General features: G+C 38.0%; 1 protein-coding gene across 2 annotated transcripts in view; it reads right to left on the bottom strand.

Moving 5' to 3' along the window:
• Positions 1-11875, bottom strand: part of LOC150081498 (adenosine kinase-like) — a 174350-nt gene extending 162475 nt beyond the window's left edge. For both annotated transcript variants that reach the window (XM_090379332.1, XM_090379333.1), the window contains exon 1: positions 11789-11875. In XM_090379332.1, the coding sequence (XP_090235458.1) occupies positions 11789-11808 (20 nt within the window). In that variant the 5' untranslated portion in view covers positions 11809-11875. The remainder of the gene's footprint in view (positions 1-11788) is intronic.
• Positions 11876-17888: the final 6013 nt, after the last annotated feature.

Here is a 17888-nt window from a genome sequence, read left to right as displayed (position 1 = left end):
ACTCTTGATCTGGTTATCAGCAGTGATCATTCGTGTCCAGTCAATCCTCGTATAACACAATAGTTGTGTTCCTAGAAACATTCGTGCAATATAAACAACGGGCCCTATGGGAAAAATAGGGTTAGGTGCCGACCACCAAGATTGGATACACATTTGTAACCAAAACATTACCAAACACAATAAATAATCGTAATAAAACACTTAAGTTGAAAAATGTAAAATTAATAATTTTATCATTTAAATTTAGATTCTTACCTTAAAAATAAATGAAGACAACTTGAGGGAAAGGGCTTCAGAAAGGGTTGAAGCAGCGGAATTATGGGGAAAGTGGTGGCAGGTTGAAACCCTGGAACAGGACCAGGGTATGTCTGCCAGGGGCAAAGGTTGATGACGTTGTAGAGCGAATATCATCTTTTAAGGGCACAAAAGGTGATATAGTTGTACACGTTGGCACTAATAATATTAAGAGTAGGAGACCGGCAGAATTACTTAACAAGTACAGGTCACTGTTGAACAAAAGCCGAGAATTAGGGTTGAATTTGAAAGTGTCTGCAATTCTGCCCAGACACAATAGGAGGGAGTATATGATGAGAGCCTTGTCGATCAATTCGGCCCAGGAGGGATTGTGCAAGGCTCAAGGGGTAGAATTTTTTTCAGCCCGGACTGTACTTGTTAACAGGAGAGACTGCTTCTACAGGGATGGCATACACTTAAATAGAAAGGATGCAAGAATATTTGCTGATGCTATCGAGGCAGTGTTAGGTGGGTCGGAAAACTGCTAGCTTGGGGGGAGACAAAGACCAATAAATTGACAGTAGCCACTGGCAGAGGTGAAAGAGATTCTTGCACTGCTTCTATTAGAATGAGCAGAAGCCTGAAACACATGATGCATGGTATTTCAGAGACTGCTGGGAGCCATTGCGGTACAAGTAAACACATGGATTGTGTTAGGGTAGCTAAGAATAGAAACAGGTGCAGGTATACTTGCGTGTACACCAATGCTAGGAGTTTAGTAAATAAATTTGTTGAATTTGAGGTATTGCTCAAAACATCAAAGGCAGATATTGTTGGGATATCAGAGACGTGGTGTCACACAGATATAAGGGATGCAGAACTGCAATTTGGGGAGTACAACGTTTACAGAAAGGATAGACAGAATAGGAAGGGGAGGAGGGGTTATGCTATTAGTTAAGAAACACATAAAAACCAAGGAAGTGAAGCCAGTCGACATCGCCGGACAGTGCAGTGTTGAGTCAGTTTGGTGTGACATAAGCATTGGGAGATCAAAATTGAGAGTAGGAGTGTGCTATAGGCCTAATGACTCTGATGAGTATAATAAGGAACTGTACAGGGAAATAGAGTGGGCCAGTAAATCAGAGAGTCTTATAATGGGAGATTTTAATTTCCCAGATATTGACTGGAATTTGGGGGCTGGTTACTCACACACTAGCAGGGCTTTTGTGGATTTATTGGATGATTGTTTTCTACATCAGCATGTTCGGGAGGCAACCAGAGGGAGTAATACTCTTGATTTGATTATCAGCAGTGATTCTTCATGCATTAAGAATCTGCAGATAAATGAACCACTAGGTGGCAGTGATCACAGTGTGCTGAAGTGGGATTTACTCAAGGAGGTAACTACCATTAGGGGTAAAGGGAAGGGTTATTGCTTCCATAAAGGCGACTACGATGGACTGAGACAGTATTTAAATTCTATACAGTGGGACCAACTGATGATGTTACCAACAGCAAATTCAAAATGGGAAGCATTCAAAGAACTTATCTTGGAAGCTACTAGGCTTTACATACCAACTAAGAAATATTGTTCAAGGTTTAGGCCAAAATGGATGTCAGATGAACTAATGAGGCATATGGCAGACAAGAAAAATGCATGGGATACTTACAAATTAACACACGACACAGAAGCCTATGATAGATACAAGTTGATATGCAACCAAGTTACAAAGGAGTTTAGGCGGGCGAAGGCAGATTACGAGAAATCCTTGGCAAGGGAAGCAAAGAAAAACAGCAAAGAGTTCTTTACTTATGTAAACTCTAGAAGGAAGGGGATGAATCAGATTGGTCCACTTGATATTGATGGGTCAACTGTTGATGATCCTGCTCAGGTAGCTAACAAACTAAATGAATATTTTGCATCGACATTCACACATGAGGAGTTATTCAGCAAGGGGAATGCCAGAGGTGTATTCAACTCTAGCAGTAAGCTACAGAATCTTGCAATAACTGGGAGTAAAATGGAGGAGAAATTGTTGAAGATAAACACAAGAAAGGCACCCGGGGTGGATGGGATCTATCCAGTTATACTAAAGGAGGCAGCAAAGGAAGTAAGCAAACCCTTAGCCATAATTATGAGAGCTTCCTTGGACTCAGGGGAGGTACCCATAGACTGGAAATGTGCAAATGTGACCCCAATTCACAAAGGAGGATTAAAGGCTGACACAAGTAATTATAGACCTGTGAGCTTAACTTCTGTTCCAGGAAAATTAATGGAGGCACTGGTTAAAGAAGCACTGCAGGATCATTTAGACAAGACTTCAGTTATAGCTCAGACACAGCATGGTTTTGTTAAGGGGAAGTCTTGCCTGACCAACTTGATTGGATACTATGATGCAGTCACAAAAGAACTGGATGCAGGGAATAACTTTGATATTATATACTTGGATCTTAGAAAGGCTTTTGATACTGTTGCACATGGAAGACTGCTACACAAATTGGAGCAGTGTGACATTGGAGGCAAATTGCTGCTATGGATAAAGGGGTGGTTGAGGGGGAGAAGACAGAGAGTGGTAATCAATGGACACTGCTCATCGTGGACTAATGTTATTAGTGGAGTCCCTCAGGGCTCAGTGTTGGGTCCATTATTGTTTTCTGTATTTATAAATGATATTGATGATGGTATATCAAGCTTAATGTCCAAGTTTGCAGATGATACAAAGGTTGGCAGGGTTGTCAAGGACACTACTGACACTATGCTGCTGCAACAGGATCTGGAAAGGTTGAGCAGATGGGCTTCGAGGTGGCAAATGAAGTTGACAAATGTAAAGTACTACACATGGGAAACAGCAACCCCAGAGCAACGTATCAACTCTGTGGTACTACACTGACAGTGGTAGAGAATGAAAGGGACTTGGGGGTGGTTGTGCAGGCAGATATGAAGTTCTCTAAGCAGTGCAGACGGGCTGCAAGAGTAGCTCATGGAGTATTGTCAATGATATACAGGAATTTTTCCAGCAGGGATAAGGAGGTGATTATTCCATTGTATAAGGCAATGGTCAGGCCACACCTAGAGTACCGTATACAGGTCTGGAGGCCTCATTTCAAGAAGGATGTAGAGCTGCTGGAACGAGTACAGAGAAGGGCAACAAGATTAGTGAATGGAACAAAGGGGTGCTCTTACGAAGAAAGGCTTAAGTTTTGCAAATTACAATGTCTGGAGACTAGGCACCAGCGAGGTGATCTGATAGAGGTGTATAAAGCCTTGAATGGTTTAAGCATGCTCAATGCTGATGGGATTCTTCCTCTAGCTCAGAAAAATCACCTGAGAGGGCATAAATTCAAATTGAGGAAAGACAGATGTAGGATAGACGTGCGGAAATTTGCCTTTAGCCAGTGGGTGGTTGGTTGGTGGAACAGACTTCCATCCCTTGTGGTGGAGGTTGATAGACTAAATAAGTTTAAGGCTCAGCTGGACAGGCATTTTGAACGAACAGAGGGGTGAAGTGGAAGTGGGTTTTTTTTTGGCTGATGCTGCATAAGCTTGCTTTCTTGCATCAAATGCCTCTACTAATGCTAATGATCCTGTAGTGCTTCTTTAACCAGTGACTCCATTTTTACTGGAACAGAAATTAAACTAACATGTCTGTAATTAATCGTGTCGCTTTTGACCCCCCCCACTTTGTGAATTGGGGTTACATTTGCACATCCAGTCCATGGAGACCTCCCCTGAGTCCAAGGATTTCCTCATAATCATGACTAAGGGCCTGCTTACTTGCTTTTCTGCCTCCTTTAATATAACTGGATAGATCCCTTCCACCTGGGGTGTAATTATATTTAATATAACTGGATAAATCCCTTCCACCTGGGGTGTAATTATATTAAATTTAATCTTTCTTACATTTAATTACAACACAACTTCAACCTGAACCACAGTCACTCAAAACATAAGAGCCTGTACCCTCACACTTGACCCCTCAGCCATGACAGCCTCAAAAAAAACAAAAAAAAAACCAGTTCTTGTTTATATTCCAGCACAACCACTAAGTTATAGGGCTTTGCAATTAATTATTTTGATAACACATTCATTAACCACTTGCAGAAATCATGCAAGCTTGAACCACAGTTTGCTCAAATGCATGTACATTAATGCTACCTCGTGCTTGACTATTATGCTATATCAGGCCACCTACCCATGTTCATGACAATAGATGAAAGTTTGTTCCAACAATCAAATTACTGTCTGGCTGGAAGTAAATTTTTATATATGTCTATTCTACAACCATCCTTTTCCAATTTAAATTTATCTTCTCTTGCATGTGTGTGCCACCCAAGAAGGAAGGATGCCGGAGAATTTAATTTCTTCATCCCATTCATTCAAAGTTTTAAACACTTCAATCAGATCTCCTCAGAGATGCCATATTTCCAGATGCTGCAATATATAGAAATAGAGCATTTCTTGGAAAGAGTACCCCTTTGGGTCCCCTGACCAATCTTGTTACTCTTCTCTACATCTGTTCCAACAAATCCACATATTTCTCACTTGTATAAAGTATTCAAGTTGAATACTCCATACAGGTTAACCTCACACACAACAGCATAATGAACTCTTCATAGCTGTTGAAAAAGTTTCTGCAAATTATTGGCAAGAGAAGACACAAGCTACCTTATCTACCTCTGAACTGCTCAGAGAACTTCATATCAGACTGTACACCTACCCTTAGTGTTCTTTTTCATTCTCAACTACCTTTAGTTATTTTGGGATTACTCATATAGTACTGCTACTCAAATGCAGTACCTTGCATCAATCAATGTTAAACCTCAACTGTTACCACTTCAGCTCATGTTCCAAATTTATCCACATCTTGTTGGAGGCCATGCCCTAGCCATTAACCCTCTAACTCATATCCTAAATGGAAGAAATATGCTTACATCTGTAACTACTTTATTTTGTTTTAATTAAAAAAATAAGTTATTTTTTTGATGAATAAAACATTGTCCTATTAATCATGATATGGTAAATTCAATTTACTATAATCTTAATTAATAGTAAACAAGAGAAAACCAATAATAATGTTTTTACTGCATTTTTATAAATTCAATATAACATCTGAAATGAAACACAGATACTTGCATGGACCCTAACAGATACAACGTGAATGTTGTACTTTTTTCCAGTTCACTTTTAGCAGGCAAAACCAAAGCTCTACAGCAAGAGTAGATAGCTTTCACTGGTTTCTCACACATGCCACATGAAAAAGGGTATTGAGTACAAGATAGACACATTTGCTCACTAGAGTCTGTTAAATGCCAAAATTTTTTTTTAATTTCCCAAAATTCATTGTATATTGAAACTTGACACTTAGAGAGTACTGGTGGGAAAAGGTACACAGGAAGATTATTTCATTTCTACATTTAAAAAAAAAAAAAAAAAAAAATTCTGAAAAATTTAAAGTGGTATCTGTCAGACACAGTGTTAACAGCAGAGGGTAAGTAACCATTCTCTGTCCCCCCCCTTGCCACTCAACCATTCCTTATCCACAGCAAGACCTTTCCCCTAATGGTACACTGCTCCAATTTTTACAGTAATCATTCATGTGGAAGGTGAGTGAATAAACCTGTTAAAGTCAAATATCCCCATACACATAACAGATACACAGACTTAATTTTTCATTTCGAAATCTAGCACCCGTGAAATCAAAAAAAAAATATTATAAAAATGTTTGATTCTATAGAAGAAATTTATTTTAGATATGTCACAAATGTTTTATTAACTCCTTAACAACCATGAAATACTATATAGCACAAAAAAAAAAAAAAACTTATTTAACTCATTCAATGCATTTGCATTTACTCAAATTAAGTTGTTCAATCTCCTTTTTGTTTGTTACATGATACATTTATATCACTGAATAACCTAATTACATGTAGGGTTTATGAAAATGAAAACATTAAATCATGTAACAAATACAGAAAAATTTCCTGTTAGGTGAGGTGGGAGTTCATACACTAGCACTGCTGAAGGTGTTTTGCTTTGTCTTTTCTTATTTATTTTAAATATTAGGTGGATTTATACATAAAATCAGAATTACATCATGCCAGGTTCAAACTTGGTGATATTACCACACTAGTCCCAATAGCAAATTAAAAAAAAAAAAAAAATTTTTTTTATGTATTAGTATTACTAGTGGAATAAAAATAATAAATAAAATAATAAATAAATAATCCCATTTCACCTATCCATCTCCAATTGTTCATCTAATTCTTCCTTGAATTTATTCTATCTATTTATTAGCATTAGCAGAGGCATTTGATGCAAGAAAGCAAGCTTATGCAGCATCAGCCAAAAAAAAAAAAAAAAAAAAAACCCACTTCCACTTTACCCCTCTGTTCATTCAAAATGCCTGTCCAGCTGAGCCTTAAACTTATTTAGTCTATCAACCTCCACAACAAGGGATGGAAGTCTGTTCCACCAACCAACCACCCGCTGGCTAAAGGCAAATTTCCGCACGTCTATCCTACATCTGTCTTTCCTCAATTTGAATTTATGCCCTCTCAGGTGATTATTCTGAGCGAGAGGAAGAATCCCATCAGCATTGAGCATGCTCAAACCATTCAAGGCTTTATACACCTCTATCAGATCACCTCGCTGGTGCCTAGTCTCCAGACACTGTAATTTGCAAAACTTAAGCCTTTCTTCGTAAGAGCACCCCTTTGTTCCATTCACTAATCTTGTTATTCTAAGACAACGGCTTGGAATCTCATGCACTTGAGATTTCCATACGTAACCAGGAGCATCATGGGAACTTAGCTTTCTTAAATACACGTGTTCACTCTCAACCCATCATTACCAACTGAAAACGTAGATAACAAAAGCCACTTGTTATGGCTATTGGCTTCCAGTATTAACCATTTATTTTCAACTTTAATATTGACAACCAAGGACAAAGACGTGCACTTCTACTTCCTTGTGCATATTTTAACTTCTGTTTTTAAACCCCAACTTACTTACTCCTAATTAAATTAAAATTATCATCCACCCTATTCAACCATCAATTGAAGATTATGAAAAAAGGTGAGTACCATAATAAATTAAGCTATGCTATCATATTAAGTCTATCTAGTTCTGCAACAATAGATGAAAGATTGTTCCAGTAAGTAACACCACCCACTGGCCTGAAGGCAAACTTCTGCAACCATCCTTCAAACTTATAGTTATGACACCCCATGTGCACAATCTAAGCAAGAGAAAGAATTCCATCAGCATTGAGTTCGCTCAAGCCATTCAAAGCCTTAATGCCTAGTCTCCAGACACTACAATTTGCAGAACTGAAGCATTTCTTGCTAAGAACACCCCCTCTATCCCCTCACCCATCTTGTACCCATTCTAGTGGATCTATAAACTTCCTAAAGTGTGGCCTCTAGACCTATATACAATACTCAAGATCTATATATACCTAACCAATGCCTTCTACAATGGGATAATAACCCTTTTTTTTCCTGTAAGCAAAGTTCCTGTATATTACTGACAAAACCCAGTGAGCTGGTCTTGGCAGTCTGTCTGCAATGCTCAGAGAACTTCATATCTGACTGTACAATTACTCCAGGTTGTTTGTTTGTTATTTGGTTTTTAGGAGCATTAGCAACTAAGGCCATATTGCTCCAGGATATGCGGTGGTCATTCCCTGACCTTTCCGCATGCAACGTATTTGGTGGTGACAGGCTCGAACCCCATTCTAATCAAGAAGCGTGTGCTATGCACTGCTGCTGCTCCTTCCCACCTGGCTACGGAGGTGCCACTCCAGGTTGTTTTCATTATCAACTACACTGAATGTAGTACCACATAGTTAGTATGTTACCCTGGAATTACTGCTATATGCAGTACCTTGCATTTAACATTTCAAAATGTAAGTTATCATACTTAAATGATATTTGCTCCTCAACATTTACAAATTTATATTGCAATCAAAACATATATCACTGTTTTTTTTTTTTTTTTTTCCTGGTTAATAATCCTATATTCATCTTAAATTTAAATTTTCATATTCACAGTCCCAAAAGTTAAAATTATAAAAAACTTAAAATAGGTATTTTTTATGTTAAGTTTTTTATTATTTAAAAAAAACTTTTACATCTGCATTAATTGAGTGTTTAATAACACAGCCACATATGAACAATTCACATCTTTCTACCCCTCAACAATCTATTCCTACAATAAAATTAAAATAACCATTGCCAGCAAAGTTATTTTATTTATTTATTTTTTTATCTTAAGTGATTGTTAGGCTAATTTTCCAACACACCAAAATTTAAAGCCTATAACACAGCCTTTTTTTTTTTTTCTCCCAGAACACAGAAATAATATAAGAATAATGAACTATATACATAAACTGCAACAGTTTATATATATAATTAAGCTTTTAAAAAAGTTAAATAAAACATAACATGCCTAATTCTTTCATATGTTCTAATTTAGTTGCTTATAATGAAGCTGTTTACAGCAATTTCTTTTTTTTTCCTATTTAATATATATATTATAAAACTAAAATATTTTAAATCATAAAACACTTAATTATTTTTAACCATGTGAATGCTTTCTCATATAACTATTTTTAAAAAATAACTCAGTGGTGAACTGACATTTTTTTTTATTCTAGTTATTACAAATTATTTAAAGTATAACCTAAATGGCCACTTGTTTATCACTGAAGTCCAGTTTTTAAAAATTGTAATGCAGCAAGGATTAATACTTTTCATCCAGATTTTTTTACCAGTTAGCAAAACTATATGCACTGTGAAAAATTATAATCATCCCAGGGGCTCACATCTGGTAAGTATGGGCTTGGCACACCCAGGGTCCTGAGCTGGATATCATCATTCCTCTCTTTCTCAGTAATTTCCCCCCCCCCTCTCTCTCTCTCTCAGGGTAACTACAGAATTTTTTATTCTGTATTTTTTTTTTTTATTCTTGCACCATACAGCTAATAATAATAATCTTAAAATAAATGGCTAATGATAACTTTTATTTCCTAACCTAAGTGACCTTATTAGTTGACATGGCATTCCCTTTAAAATGAACATTCTAAATTAAAATCAAATACAGAGGTATTTTATAATTTTTTTTAAGCATAAAGTGAATTATTTTAAAATAAAAGTATAAAACAAGTGGCATTTACTAGTGAAAGAGAAACACATATGCTTTAATCGGTAACCGGTTGAGTGGGAGAAGACAGAGGGTTGTAATTAATGGGTGCTGCTCTTCGTGGACTAATGTTATTAGTGGAGTCCCACAGGGTTCAGTTTTGGGTCCTCTGTCTGTTGTTTTGTATATTTATCAATGATATTGATGAAGGTATATCAGGCTTAGTGTCGAAGTTTGCAGATGATACAAAGGTTGGCAGGGTTGTTAATGACAGTAATGGCAGTGTGCTACTGCAACAGGATCTAGATAATTTGGGCAGATGGGCTAAGAAGTGGCAACTGAGGTTTAACCTTGACAAATGCAAAGTACTGCATGTGGGTAGAAGTAACCCCAGAGAAACATACCAACTGTGTGGTACTACACTTAAGGTGGTAGAAAATGAAAAAAAGACCTGGGAGTAATTGTGCATTCAGATATGAAGTTTTCTGAGCAATGCAAACAGGCTGCCAGGACAGGTCATGGAGTTTTGTCAATGATATATAGGAATTTTGCTAGCAGAGAAAAGGAGGTGATTGTCCCTCTGTATAAAGCAATGGTCAGGTCATGCCTTGAGTACTAAATACAGGTCTGGAGGCTTCATTTTATGAAGGATGTAGATTTGCTTGAGCATGTACAGAGAAGGGCAACAAGATTGGTGAGGGGAATGAAGGGATCCTCTTAAGAGAGGCTTAAGTTGTGCAAATTGCAGTGGCTAGAGACTAGGCACCTGCGTGGTGATCTGATTGAGGTGTATAAGGCCTTAAATGGGTTGAGCATGCTGAATTCTGATGGGATCCTTCCACTTGTTCAGATTACGAACCTAAGGGGGCATAAATTCAAATTAAGAAAAGACAGATGTAGAATAGATGTGCGGAAATTTGCCTTTAGCCAGCGGGTGGTTAATTGCTGGAACAAACTTCCATCTGTCGTTGTGCAAGTTGATACGTTAAATAAATTTAAGGAGGAACTGGACAGGCATTTGGAGGGAATGGTGTGATTTTTTTTTTTTTTTTTTGGCTGATGCTGCATAAGCTCATACACTTTCTTTCTTGCATCACATGCCACTACTACTACTACCGTGGAAACTGACTCTACATGCATAAAACATCATCAATGAGTCACTAAAAAGTTATGCAGTGGGAAGAGAGTTGACATTTCAATTTTTTTAAATAGCTAATTGTAAATACATTTTGGCTTTTAATCCGTTCCTAAAAAACCCTTAAGGTTACAGCCGAATCGGAATTATGTATTTATTTTTATAGTTTATAATGATTAATTTTGTTATTGGTTTGGGGGGGGGGCAAAACTCTCTCTCTCTCTCTCTTTCGACTGCTTGCGGGTTGATACAGCAATTTAACTTCAGATATATTGCTGGAAACTTTAAACCAAAATTTGAAACTGCCCATCACCAATTAAGCAAACGTAGATTTTTTTTTTTTTTTTTTTGATTCGTTTCTTATGGAATTTTCGCACTTCCACCCCTTCTCCCTTGCTTTTTGTATACTTCTGTATAGTGCGCAGGGCTCTGCGATTTCAGGCAGAGCCCGGAGTGCGGTCCTAGATTTGTCCATGTCTCTTAAAAAACAAAGTAAAAAAAAAAAAAAAAAATTAGACTAAAACCCCAAAGGTCAAGTGGCTTTCCCAGCTTCACTCTGTTTCATTGGAGCTGATAAACCAGAGCAGCAGTTACGTATCTCATACGTTCATTTACCATCGTTAGGTCAAAAGTTGTATTATCAACAAACAAGTTCTAGGAGCAAAGTACTCCGATCCATATAACAGGCCTATAACACACCAGTGATTGGTATTGATACTTAAGCTGCAATTGAATGTCCATGTGGAAAAAGTGGTGAATAGCATAATAACCGACCAGTTCTAACCAGACTTAAAAAAAAAAAATAAATAAACTTTGATGAGTAACGATGTCCCACGTTACGGTGCCAGTCCACTACCCATGCTGTATAATATTCCATCACTCAGCAATCAAGATGAAACTGCAAGCCATTAACAGCAATAGTATCTTTCTTTTTTAACAAGGATTTCAACTCCACTATATTATTTAAAAGTCCTTCAATAAGAACCGAAATGAGGAAAAATTATTAAAAACTTACTTTCATCTGATCATTTTACTAATATTTCTTATAAGAAAAAAGGACTATCATGAAGGACTATCACTATTAGAAAACTCTTAAACGAAAAAACTACGTTTGTAGTGTGAAAAGGCATCATTCTATCTGTATCTCATATTGTGCTCATCCTTCACAACGAGTTGCCATGTATTGCATTATTGCAGATCAATGCAAACATAAAACCTTGACAACAAAGCAAACAAAAAAAGAAGAAAAACAACAAGAAATGAAATTCATACTGCACCTTAAAGAATGTTCGTTCATTTTGCAAAACAAATATTTAACCTAACTAACACAACGATTAAATCCCGCACATACACAGGTGGTATGGCCTTAATACAAAACTTTCAACCGCTAGGTGGTCACCAAAAGCGATTGAATTCAAGATAAACAATGGGGGGGGGAGCAAAAAATAAACAAGCACGTATCTTTAGCAGTACGTACATGTATTCGGTGCTTGAATAATTACTATACAATATTGGTGTAAATACACCATAGAAAACTCTTAAACGAAAAAACTACGTTTGTAGTGTGAAAAGGCATCATTCTATCTGTATCTCATATTGTGCTCATCCTTCACAACGAGTTGCCATGTATTGCATTACTTCGAATAAGTAACGCTTCACTAAAAGAGAAGACTATTGTTACTTATTCTCAGTGAGCACCACCACCACCCAGACGGCACCCTTTCAAGGCTTGTTGGCCCTTCATCAGGGGGCGGGCAGGTATCCTGGTATTGCAGACATGATAATCCAGTTGTGAAGATAATCACACAATATGAAAGATACCAAAAAGTGTACATAATAATGATTGAGTGAAAGTCAATGCAACAAGGCATCGTATGTTTAAGAGTATAAATAATCTATATAATATTGATGTAAATACACCATAGAAAGCTCTTAAACGAAAAAACTACGTTTGTAGTGTGAAAGGGCATCATTTTATCTGTATCTCATATTGTGCTCATCCTTCACAACGAGATACAGAGAAAATGATGCCCTTTCACACTACAAACGTAGTTTTTTCGTTTAAGAGTTTTTATGGTGTATTTACACAAATATTATATAAATTATTTATACTCTTAAACATAAGCTTGTTGCATTGACTTTCACTCAAACATTGAATAATTACTGGAGACAAAAAAGAAAAAAAACTTATTTTTAGGCCACCCGAATAATTAAATTCATCTGCCGTGCTGTGAGTCTTATGTCTGTTAATTGCATGTGTTCTGTGGTCGATTTTGCTGGAGGAAATGGTCGTGATTTGCTGGACGAAAAATCCCACTTTCTGGGGGGGAACCTTCCTATCTACGACTGAGACAGACTAACTCAGTCACGGAATGAAAAAGAAAATACTAGAGACAATTGGAAATATTAAAAACAGAACATTAATAATTTACAACCAACACAAGTACATAGTGACATAATGTTTTTTTGAAAAGTGGCACAGGTGCTTTCGCACAATTCCACATTTGGATCTCTTGTGAAGGAAGAGAGTACTGTCAAGGCTAGGTAGCATGTGTTAGTGCATGTTCTTGTTTTCTTAGTGTGAGTTACGTTCTTCATCTGGCCGCTTAGCCTAGAGCCTGTGGAGTACCACACACCACTAGTTACCGTCACTGGCACTGGGAGCCGGAGCAGGTAAGTAGGGAAAGAACTCTGGCTGGCCAACACTGGGATTAGCCTGAGCTTCCCAGGCAGGTCCAAAACAAATTTTTTTTTTTTAAAGAGAAGGGATGAGAGACCAAGGAGAAGAAAGAAGGTAAGCAGAAGAAAGAGAGCGAGGTAGGGTGGACTCCCCCAAAGGGGGAGGAGCCCACCCTACCTCATAAAAAGGAGAAAAGATTGTGAGGTCAAATGACCCACCACAACTTCAGGTTACCTAATGGCAATACCCTGCATTTGACAAGTTAAATGCCAGTCCCACTCCCGGAGGAGTGTTTATGTGAGTTCCTACTCAAGTAGGAAAATCAGATTAGCATTAGCATTAGCATTAGTAGAGGCATTTGATGCAAGAAAGCAAGCTTATGCAGCATCAGCCAAAAAAAAAAAAAAAAAACCCACTTCCACTTCACCCCTTTGTTCGTTCAAAATACCTGTCCAGCTGAGCCTTAAACTTATTTAGGCTATCAACCTCCACCACAAGGGATGGCAGTCTGTTCCACCAACCAACCACCCGCTGGCTAAAGGCAAATTTCCGCACGTCTATCCTACATCTGTCTTTCCTCAATTTGAATTTATGCCCTCTCAGGTGATTTTTCTGAGCTAGAGGAAGAATCCCATCAGCATTGAGCATGCTTAAACCATTCAAGGCTTTATACACCTCTATCAGATCACCTCGCTGGTGCCTAGTCTCCAGACACTGTAATTTGCAAAACTTAAGCCTTTCTTCGTAAGAGCACCCCTTTGTTCCATTCACTAATCTTGTTGCCCTTCTCTGTACTCGTTCCAGCAGCTCTACATCCTTCTTGAAATGAGGCCTCCAGACCTGTATACAGTACTCTAGGTGTGGCCTGAGCATTGCCTTATACAATGGAATAATCACCTCCTTATCCCTGCTGGAAAAATTCCTGTATATCATTGACAATACTCCATGAGCTACTCTTGCAGCCCGTCTGCACTGCTCAGAGAACTTCATATCTGCCTGCACAATCACCCCCAAGTCCCTTTCATTCTCTACCACTGTCAGTGTAGTACCACAGAGTTGATACGTTGCTCTGGGGTTGCTTTTTCCCATGTGTAGTACTTTACATTTGTCAATGTTAAACTTCATTTGCCACCTCTCAGCCCATCTGCTCAACCTTTCCAGATCCTGTTGCAGCAGCATAGTGTCAGTAGTGTCCTTGACAACCCTGCCAACCTTTGTATCATCTGCAAACTTGGACATTAAGCTTGATATACCATCATCAATATCATTTATAAATACAGAAAACAATAATGGACCCAACACTGAGCCCTGAGGGACTCCACTAATAACATTAGTCCACGATGAGCAGTGTCCATTGATTACCACTCTCTGTCTTCTCCCCCTCAACCACCCCTTTATCCATAGCAGCAATTTGCCTCCAATGTCACACTGCTCCAATTTGTGTAGCAGTCTTCCATGTGCAACAGTATCAAAAGCCTTTCTAAGATCCAAGTATATAATATCAAAGTGATTCCCTGCATCCAGTTCTTTTGTGACTGCATCATAGTATCCAATCAAGTTGGTCAGGCAAGACTTCCCCTTAACAAAACCATGCTGTGTCTGAGCTATAACTGAAGTCTTGTCTAAATGATCCTGCAGTGCTTCTTTAACCAGTGCCTCCATTAATTTTCCTGGAACAGAAGTTAAGCTCACAGGTCTATAATTACTTGTGTCAGCCTTTGATCCTCCTTTGTGAATTGGGGTCACATTTGCACATTTCCAGTCTATGGGTACCTCCCCTGAGTCCAAGGAAGCTCTCATAATTATGGCTAAGGGTTTGCTTACTTCCTTTGCTGCCTCCTTTAATATAACTGGATAGATCCCATCCACCCCGGGTGCCTTTCTTGTGTTTATCTTCAACAGTTTCTCCTCCACTTTACTCCCAGTTATTTCAAGATTCTGTAGCTTACTGCTAGAGTTGAATACACCTCTGGCATTCCCCTTGCTGAATAACTCCTCATGTGTGAATGTCGATGCAAAATATTCATTTAGTTTGTTAGCTACCTGAGCAGGATCATCAACAGTTGACCCATCAATATCAAGTGGACCAATCTGATCCATCCCCTTCCTTCTAGAGTTTACATAAGTAAAGAACTCTTTGCTGTTTTTCTTTGCATCCCTTGCCAAGGATTTCTCGTAATCTGCCTTCGCCTGCCTAACCTCCTTTGTAACTTGGTTGCATATCAACTTGTATCTATCATAGGCTTCTGTGTCATGTGTTAATTTGTAAGTATCCCATGCATTTTTCTTCTCTGCCATATGCCTCATTAGTTCATCTGACATCCATTTTGGCCTAAACCTTGAACAATATTTCTTAGTTGGTATGTAAAGCCTAGTAGCTTCCAAGATAAGTTCTTTGAATGCAAATTGAATGCAGATATTATCCTACACCTCGAAGAGAAGAGGTACCAGCAAGTGAGTGGATCCCACACTGGTCAAGGGCCCAGCATCAGCAATTAAATCTTCTTTGGCCAAGGGTAACTTGTAGGCAATGAGAAGTGGATTTTGATCACCTTCTCAAGTTATGGGATGAGAGGAGGCACAGGGACTCATGAAGCTCAAGGATTGCTTGGAGTTCTTGTGTCTGTTGTAGAAAAGTCCTTTTGGGTTGGTGGGTTTCTAAGAGAATTTCCTTTGTGAATGTCGAGAGATTCCTGTTATGTCAAGATAAAGATCAATATCCTGTTGGTGTTTTCTTTGATTCCATTAGGAGATGTTCTGTGAATTGAGTTTTGGGTCCATTATAAGATGGGGGTGTGCTGAACAATTTGCTGTAGCTGGATTTGACGCATTTCAAATACAGTCTGGGCAAAAGTAGTGAAGGCTTTGTAGTTGGTTTCGTCAATTATGTAGAGATGTTCCTGCCCATGGGGTATATTTCGAGTTCTGGTAGTTAGGAGACGTCTGGGTAAATCATAAAGAGCGCAATTATACATGAAGTGAATCCAGTCTTTGTTGTTATCGCAAGGGCACAGACACAAGTACAAGTGTAAAGTGTTCGATGTCTAACAGCCCCACGTATTCCCCCCCATCTCCGCGTTGTGTACTCTGTTCCGCAGCGTTTTCCGTCGTATTATGCGCTTGCCTATCAACGTACTCGTTAATCACTCGGCTTCCAGCAGGACTGCACAATACCATGTGAATCCAGAAAACCCTGGGTTTCAAATGATCTTCTAGCAGTTAAATTAGGACAAAAATCTAGTGTTCTAAATTTACTCTGAGAAGTAAAGAGCAAATTGCAACATCTAGACGCGCTGTGATTTTGACCCAGAGGAACCTCTTAGATAAGGGGACCCCGGAGTGACCGCAATTAATGGTTCTTCTACGAGTTTGTTCAGTGAATTGCATGTAACTAGAAGGAATGGTCAGGAATCAAAATAGTACAAACAAAACAAGGTTTATTAAATATATAAGTATACAAATGAGCACAATAGAACTAGCACATAGTTTGAATTAAATGGTATGTGATTTGTTCCACAGGCTTTTCCGTCATATTATGCTCTTGCCTATCAATATACTCGTGAATCACTCGCTACAGCAAGAAACACAATATCATGTGAATTCCAGAAAACCCTGGGTTTTGAATGATCTCTCTAGCAGTTTAAGTTAGGACAAATATATCTAGTGTTCTACATTTACTCTGAGAAGTAAAGAGCGAATGGCAACATCTAGACGCGTTGTGTTTTTCATCCCGGGACACCTCTTAGCTAAGGGCTACCCGAAATGCCGCAATTAATGATTCTTAAAAAATGATTGTTAGTGATTTGCATGTATTTAAGAAGAATGATCACGACATAATTATAACAAACAAAAATGTTTATTCAACATATATGTATACAAATAAGTACAATATAATTGGTAAATAAGTTAGATTAATTGGTATTTAATTGTTAAGCAAACTAACTGGATATAAGCAGTATCTTGTTTTAGCAATATTATAATTTTGTAATGTTCTTCATGTGACTTTTACACTGATTCTCTATCAAGTACAAAATTCCTTGTGTTTTTTCATAACATAACTTTGTTCAAATACTAGAACAGGGAATTATATTAACTTAATAGTGTAATTAATATTTGACAATTAAATTAATAAGTCGCATTCTCTATTAGAACTGCATACAAAAAAAATAATACAATTGTCGGGGTATATTTATATATATATATGTGAGGAAAGGTGTTTTAAAAAATGCATTAAAACGTATGCAGGTAATAGGTTCGGCTTTTGGATGATTTAATACAGTTTGTTATTAAACAATAAGGATTGGCTTACCCGAAAATATTCTGCAACGCCTCGGGGGGGGGGGGGAAGAAATCTGTATCAGACATCAATACGATTCTTTTCTCATCTTTTCCCTCGTATTATTAATTTACCTCTTCTTTACACAATGACAAAAATCGGCCAAAACTATCACTACCCTTTCCTCAGTCATGTCTTGCTCAAAGATAACTGTGTGTCTGTGCGTGTCCCCTTTCAAATATATCCTCCGCTTCCCCTCAACTGCGCTCCCTAAGAATTGTCTTATTCTCACGAGTCAACTATGTGGGGGGGAAGAATTAAATGGATACTGTACCATGCACGGAGTCGTAGTGACAATTAATATCTTTATAAAGGTCTTGTTATGCAAGACCTGCTGTGTCTTGTTCTGGTAATTTCTACT

The sequence above is a fragment of the Mastigoproctus giganteus genome, chromosome 8 (assembly GCF_048544385.1).
Source record: "Mastigoproctus giganteus isolate SK-2022 chromosome 8, ASM4854438v1, whole genome shotgun sequence".
Lineage (NCBI taxonomy): Eukaryota > Metazoa > Arthropoda > Arachnida > Uropygi > Thelyphonidae > Mastigoproctus > Mastigoproctus giganteus.
The sequence above is the reverse complement of the archived record's forward strand: the minus strand, read 5'-3'. Positions and strand labels throughout refer to the sequence as shown.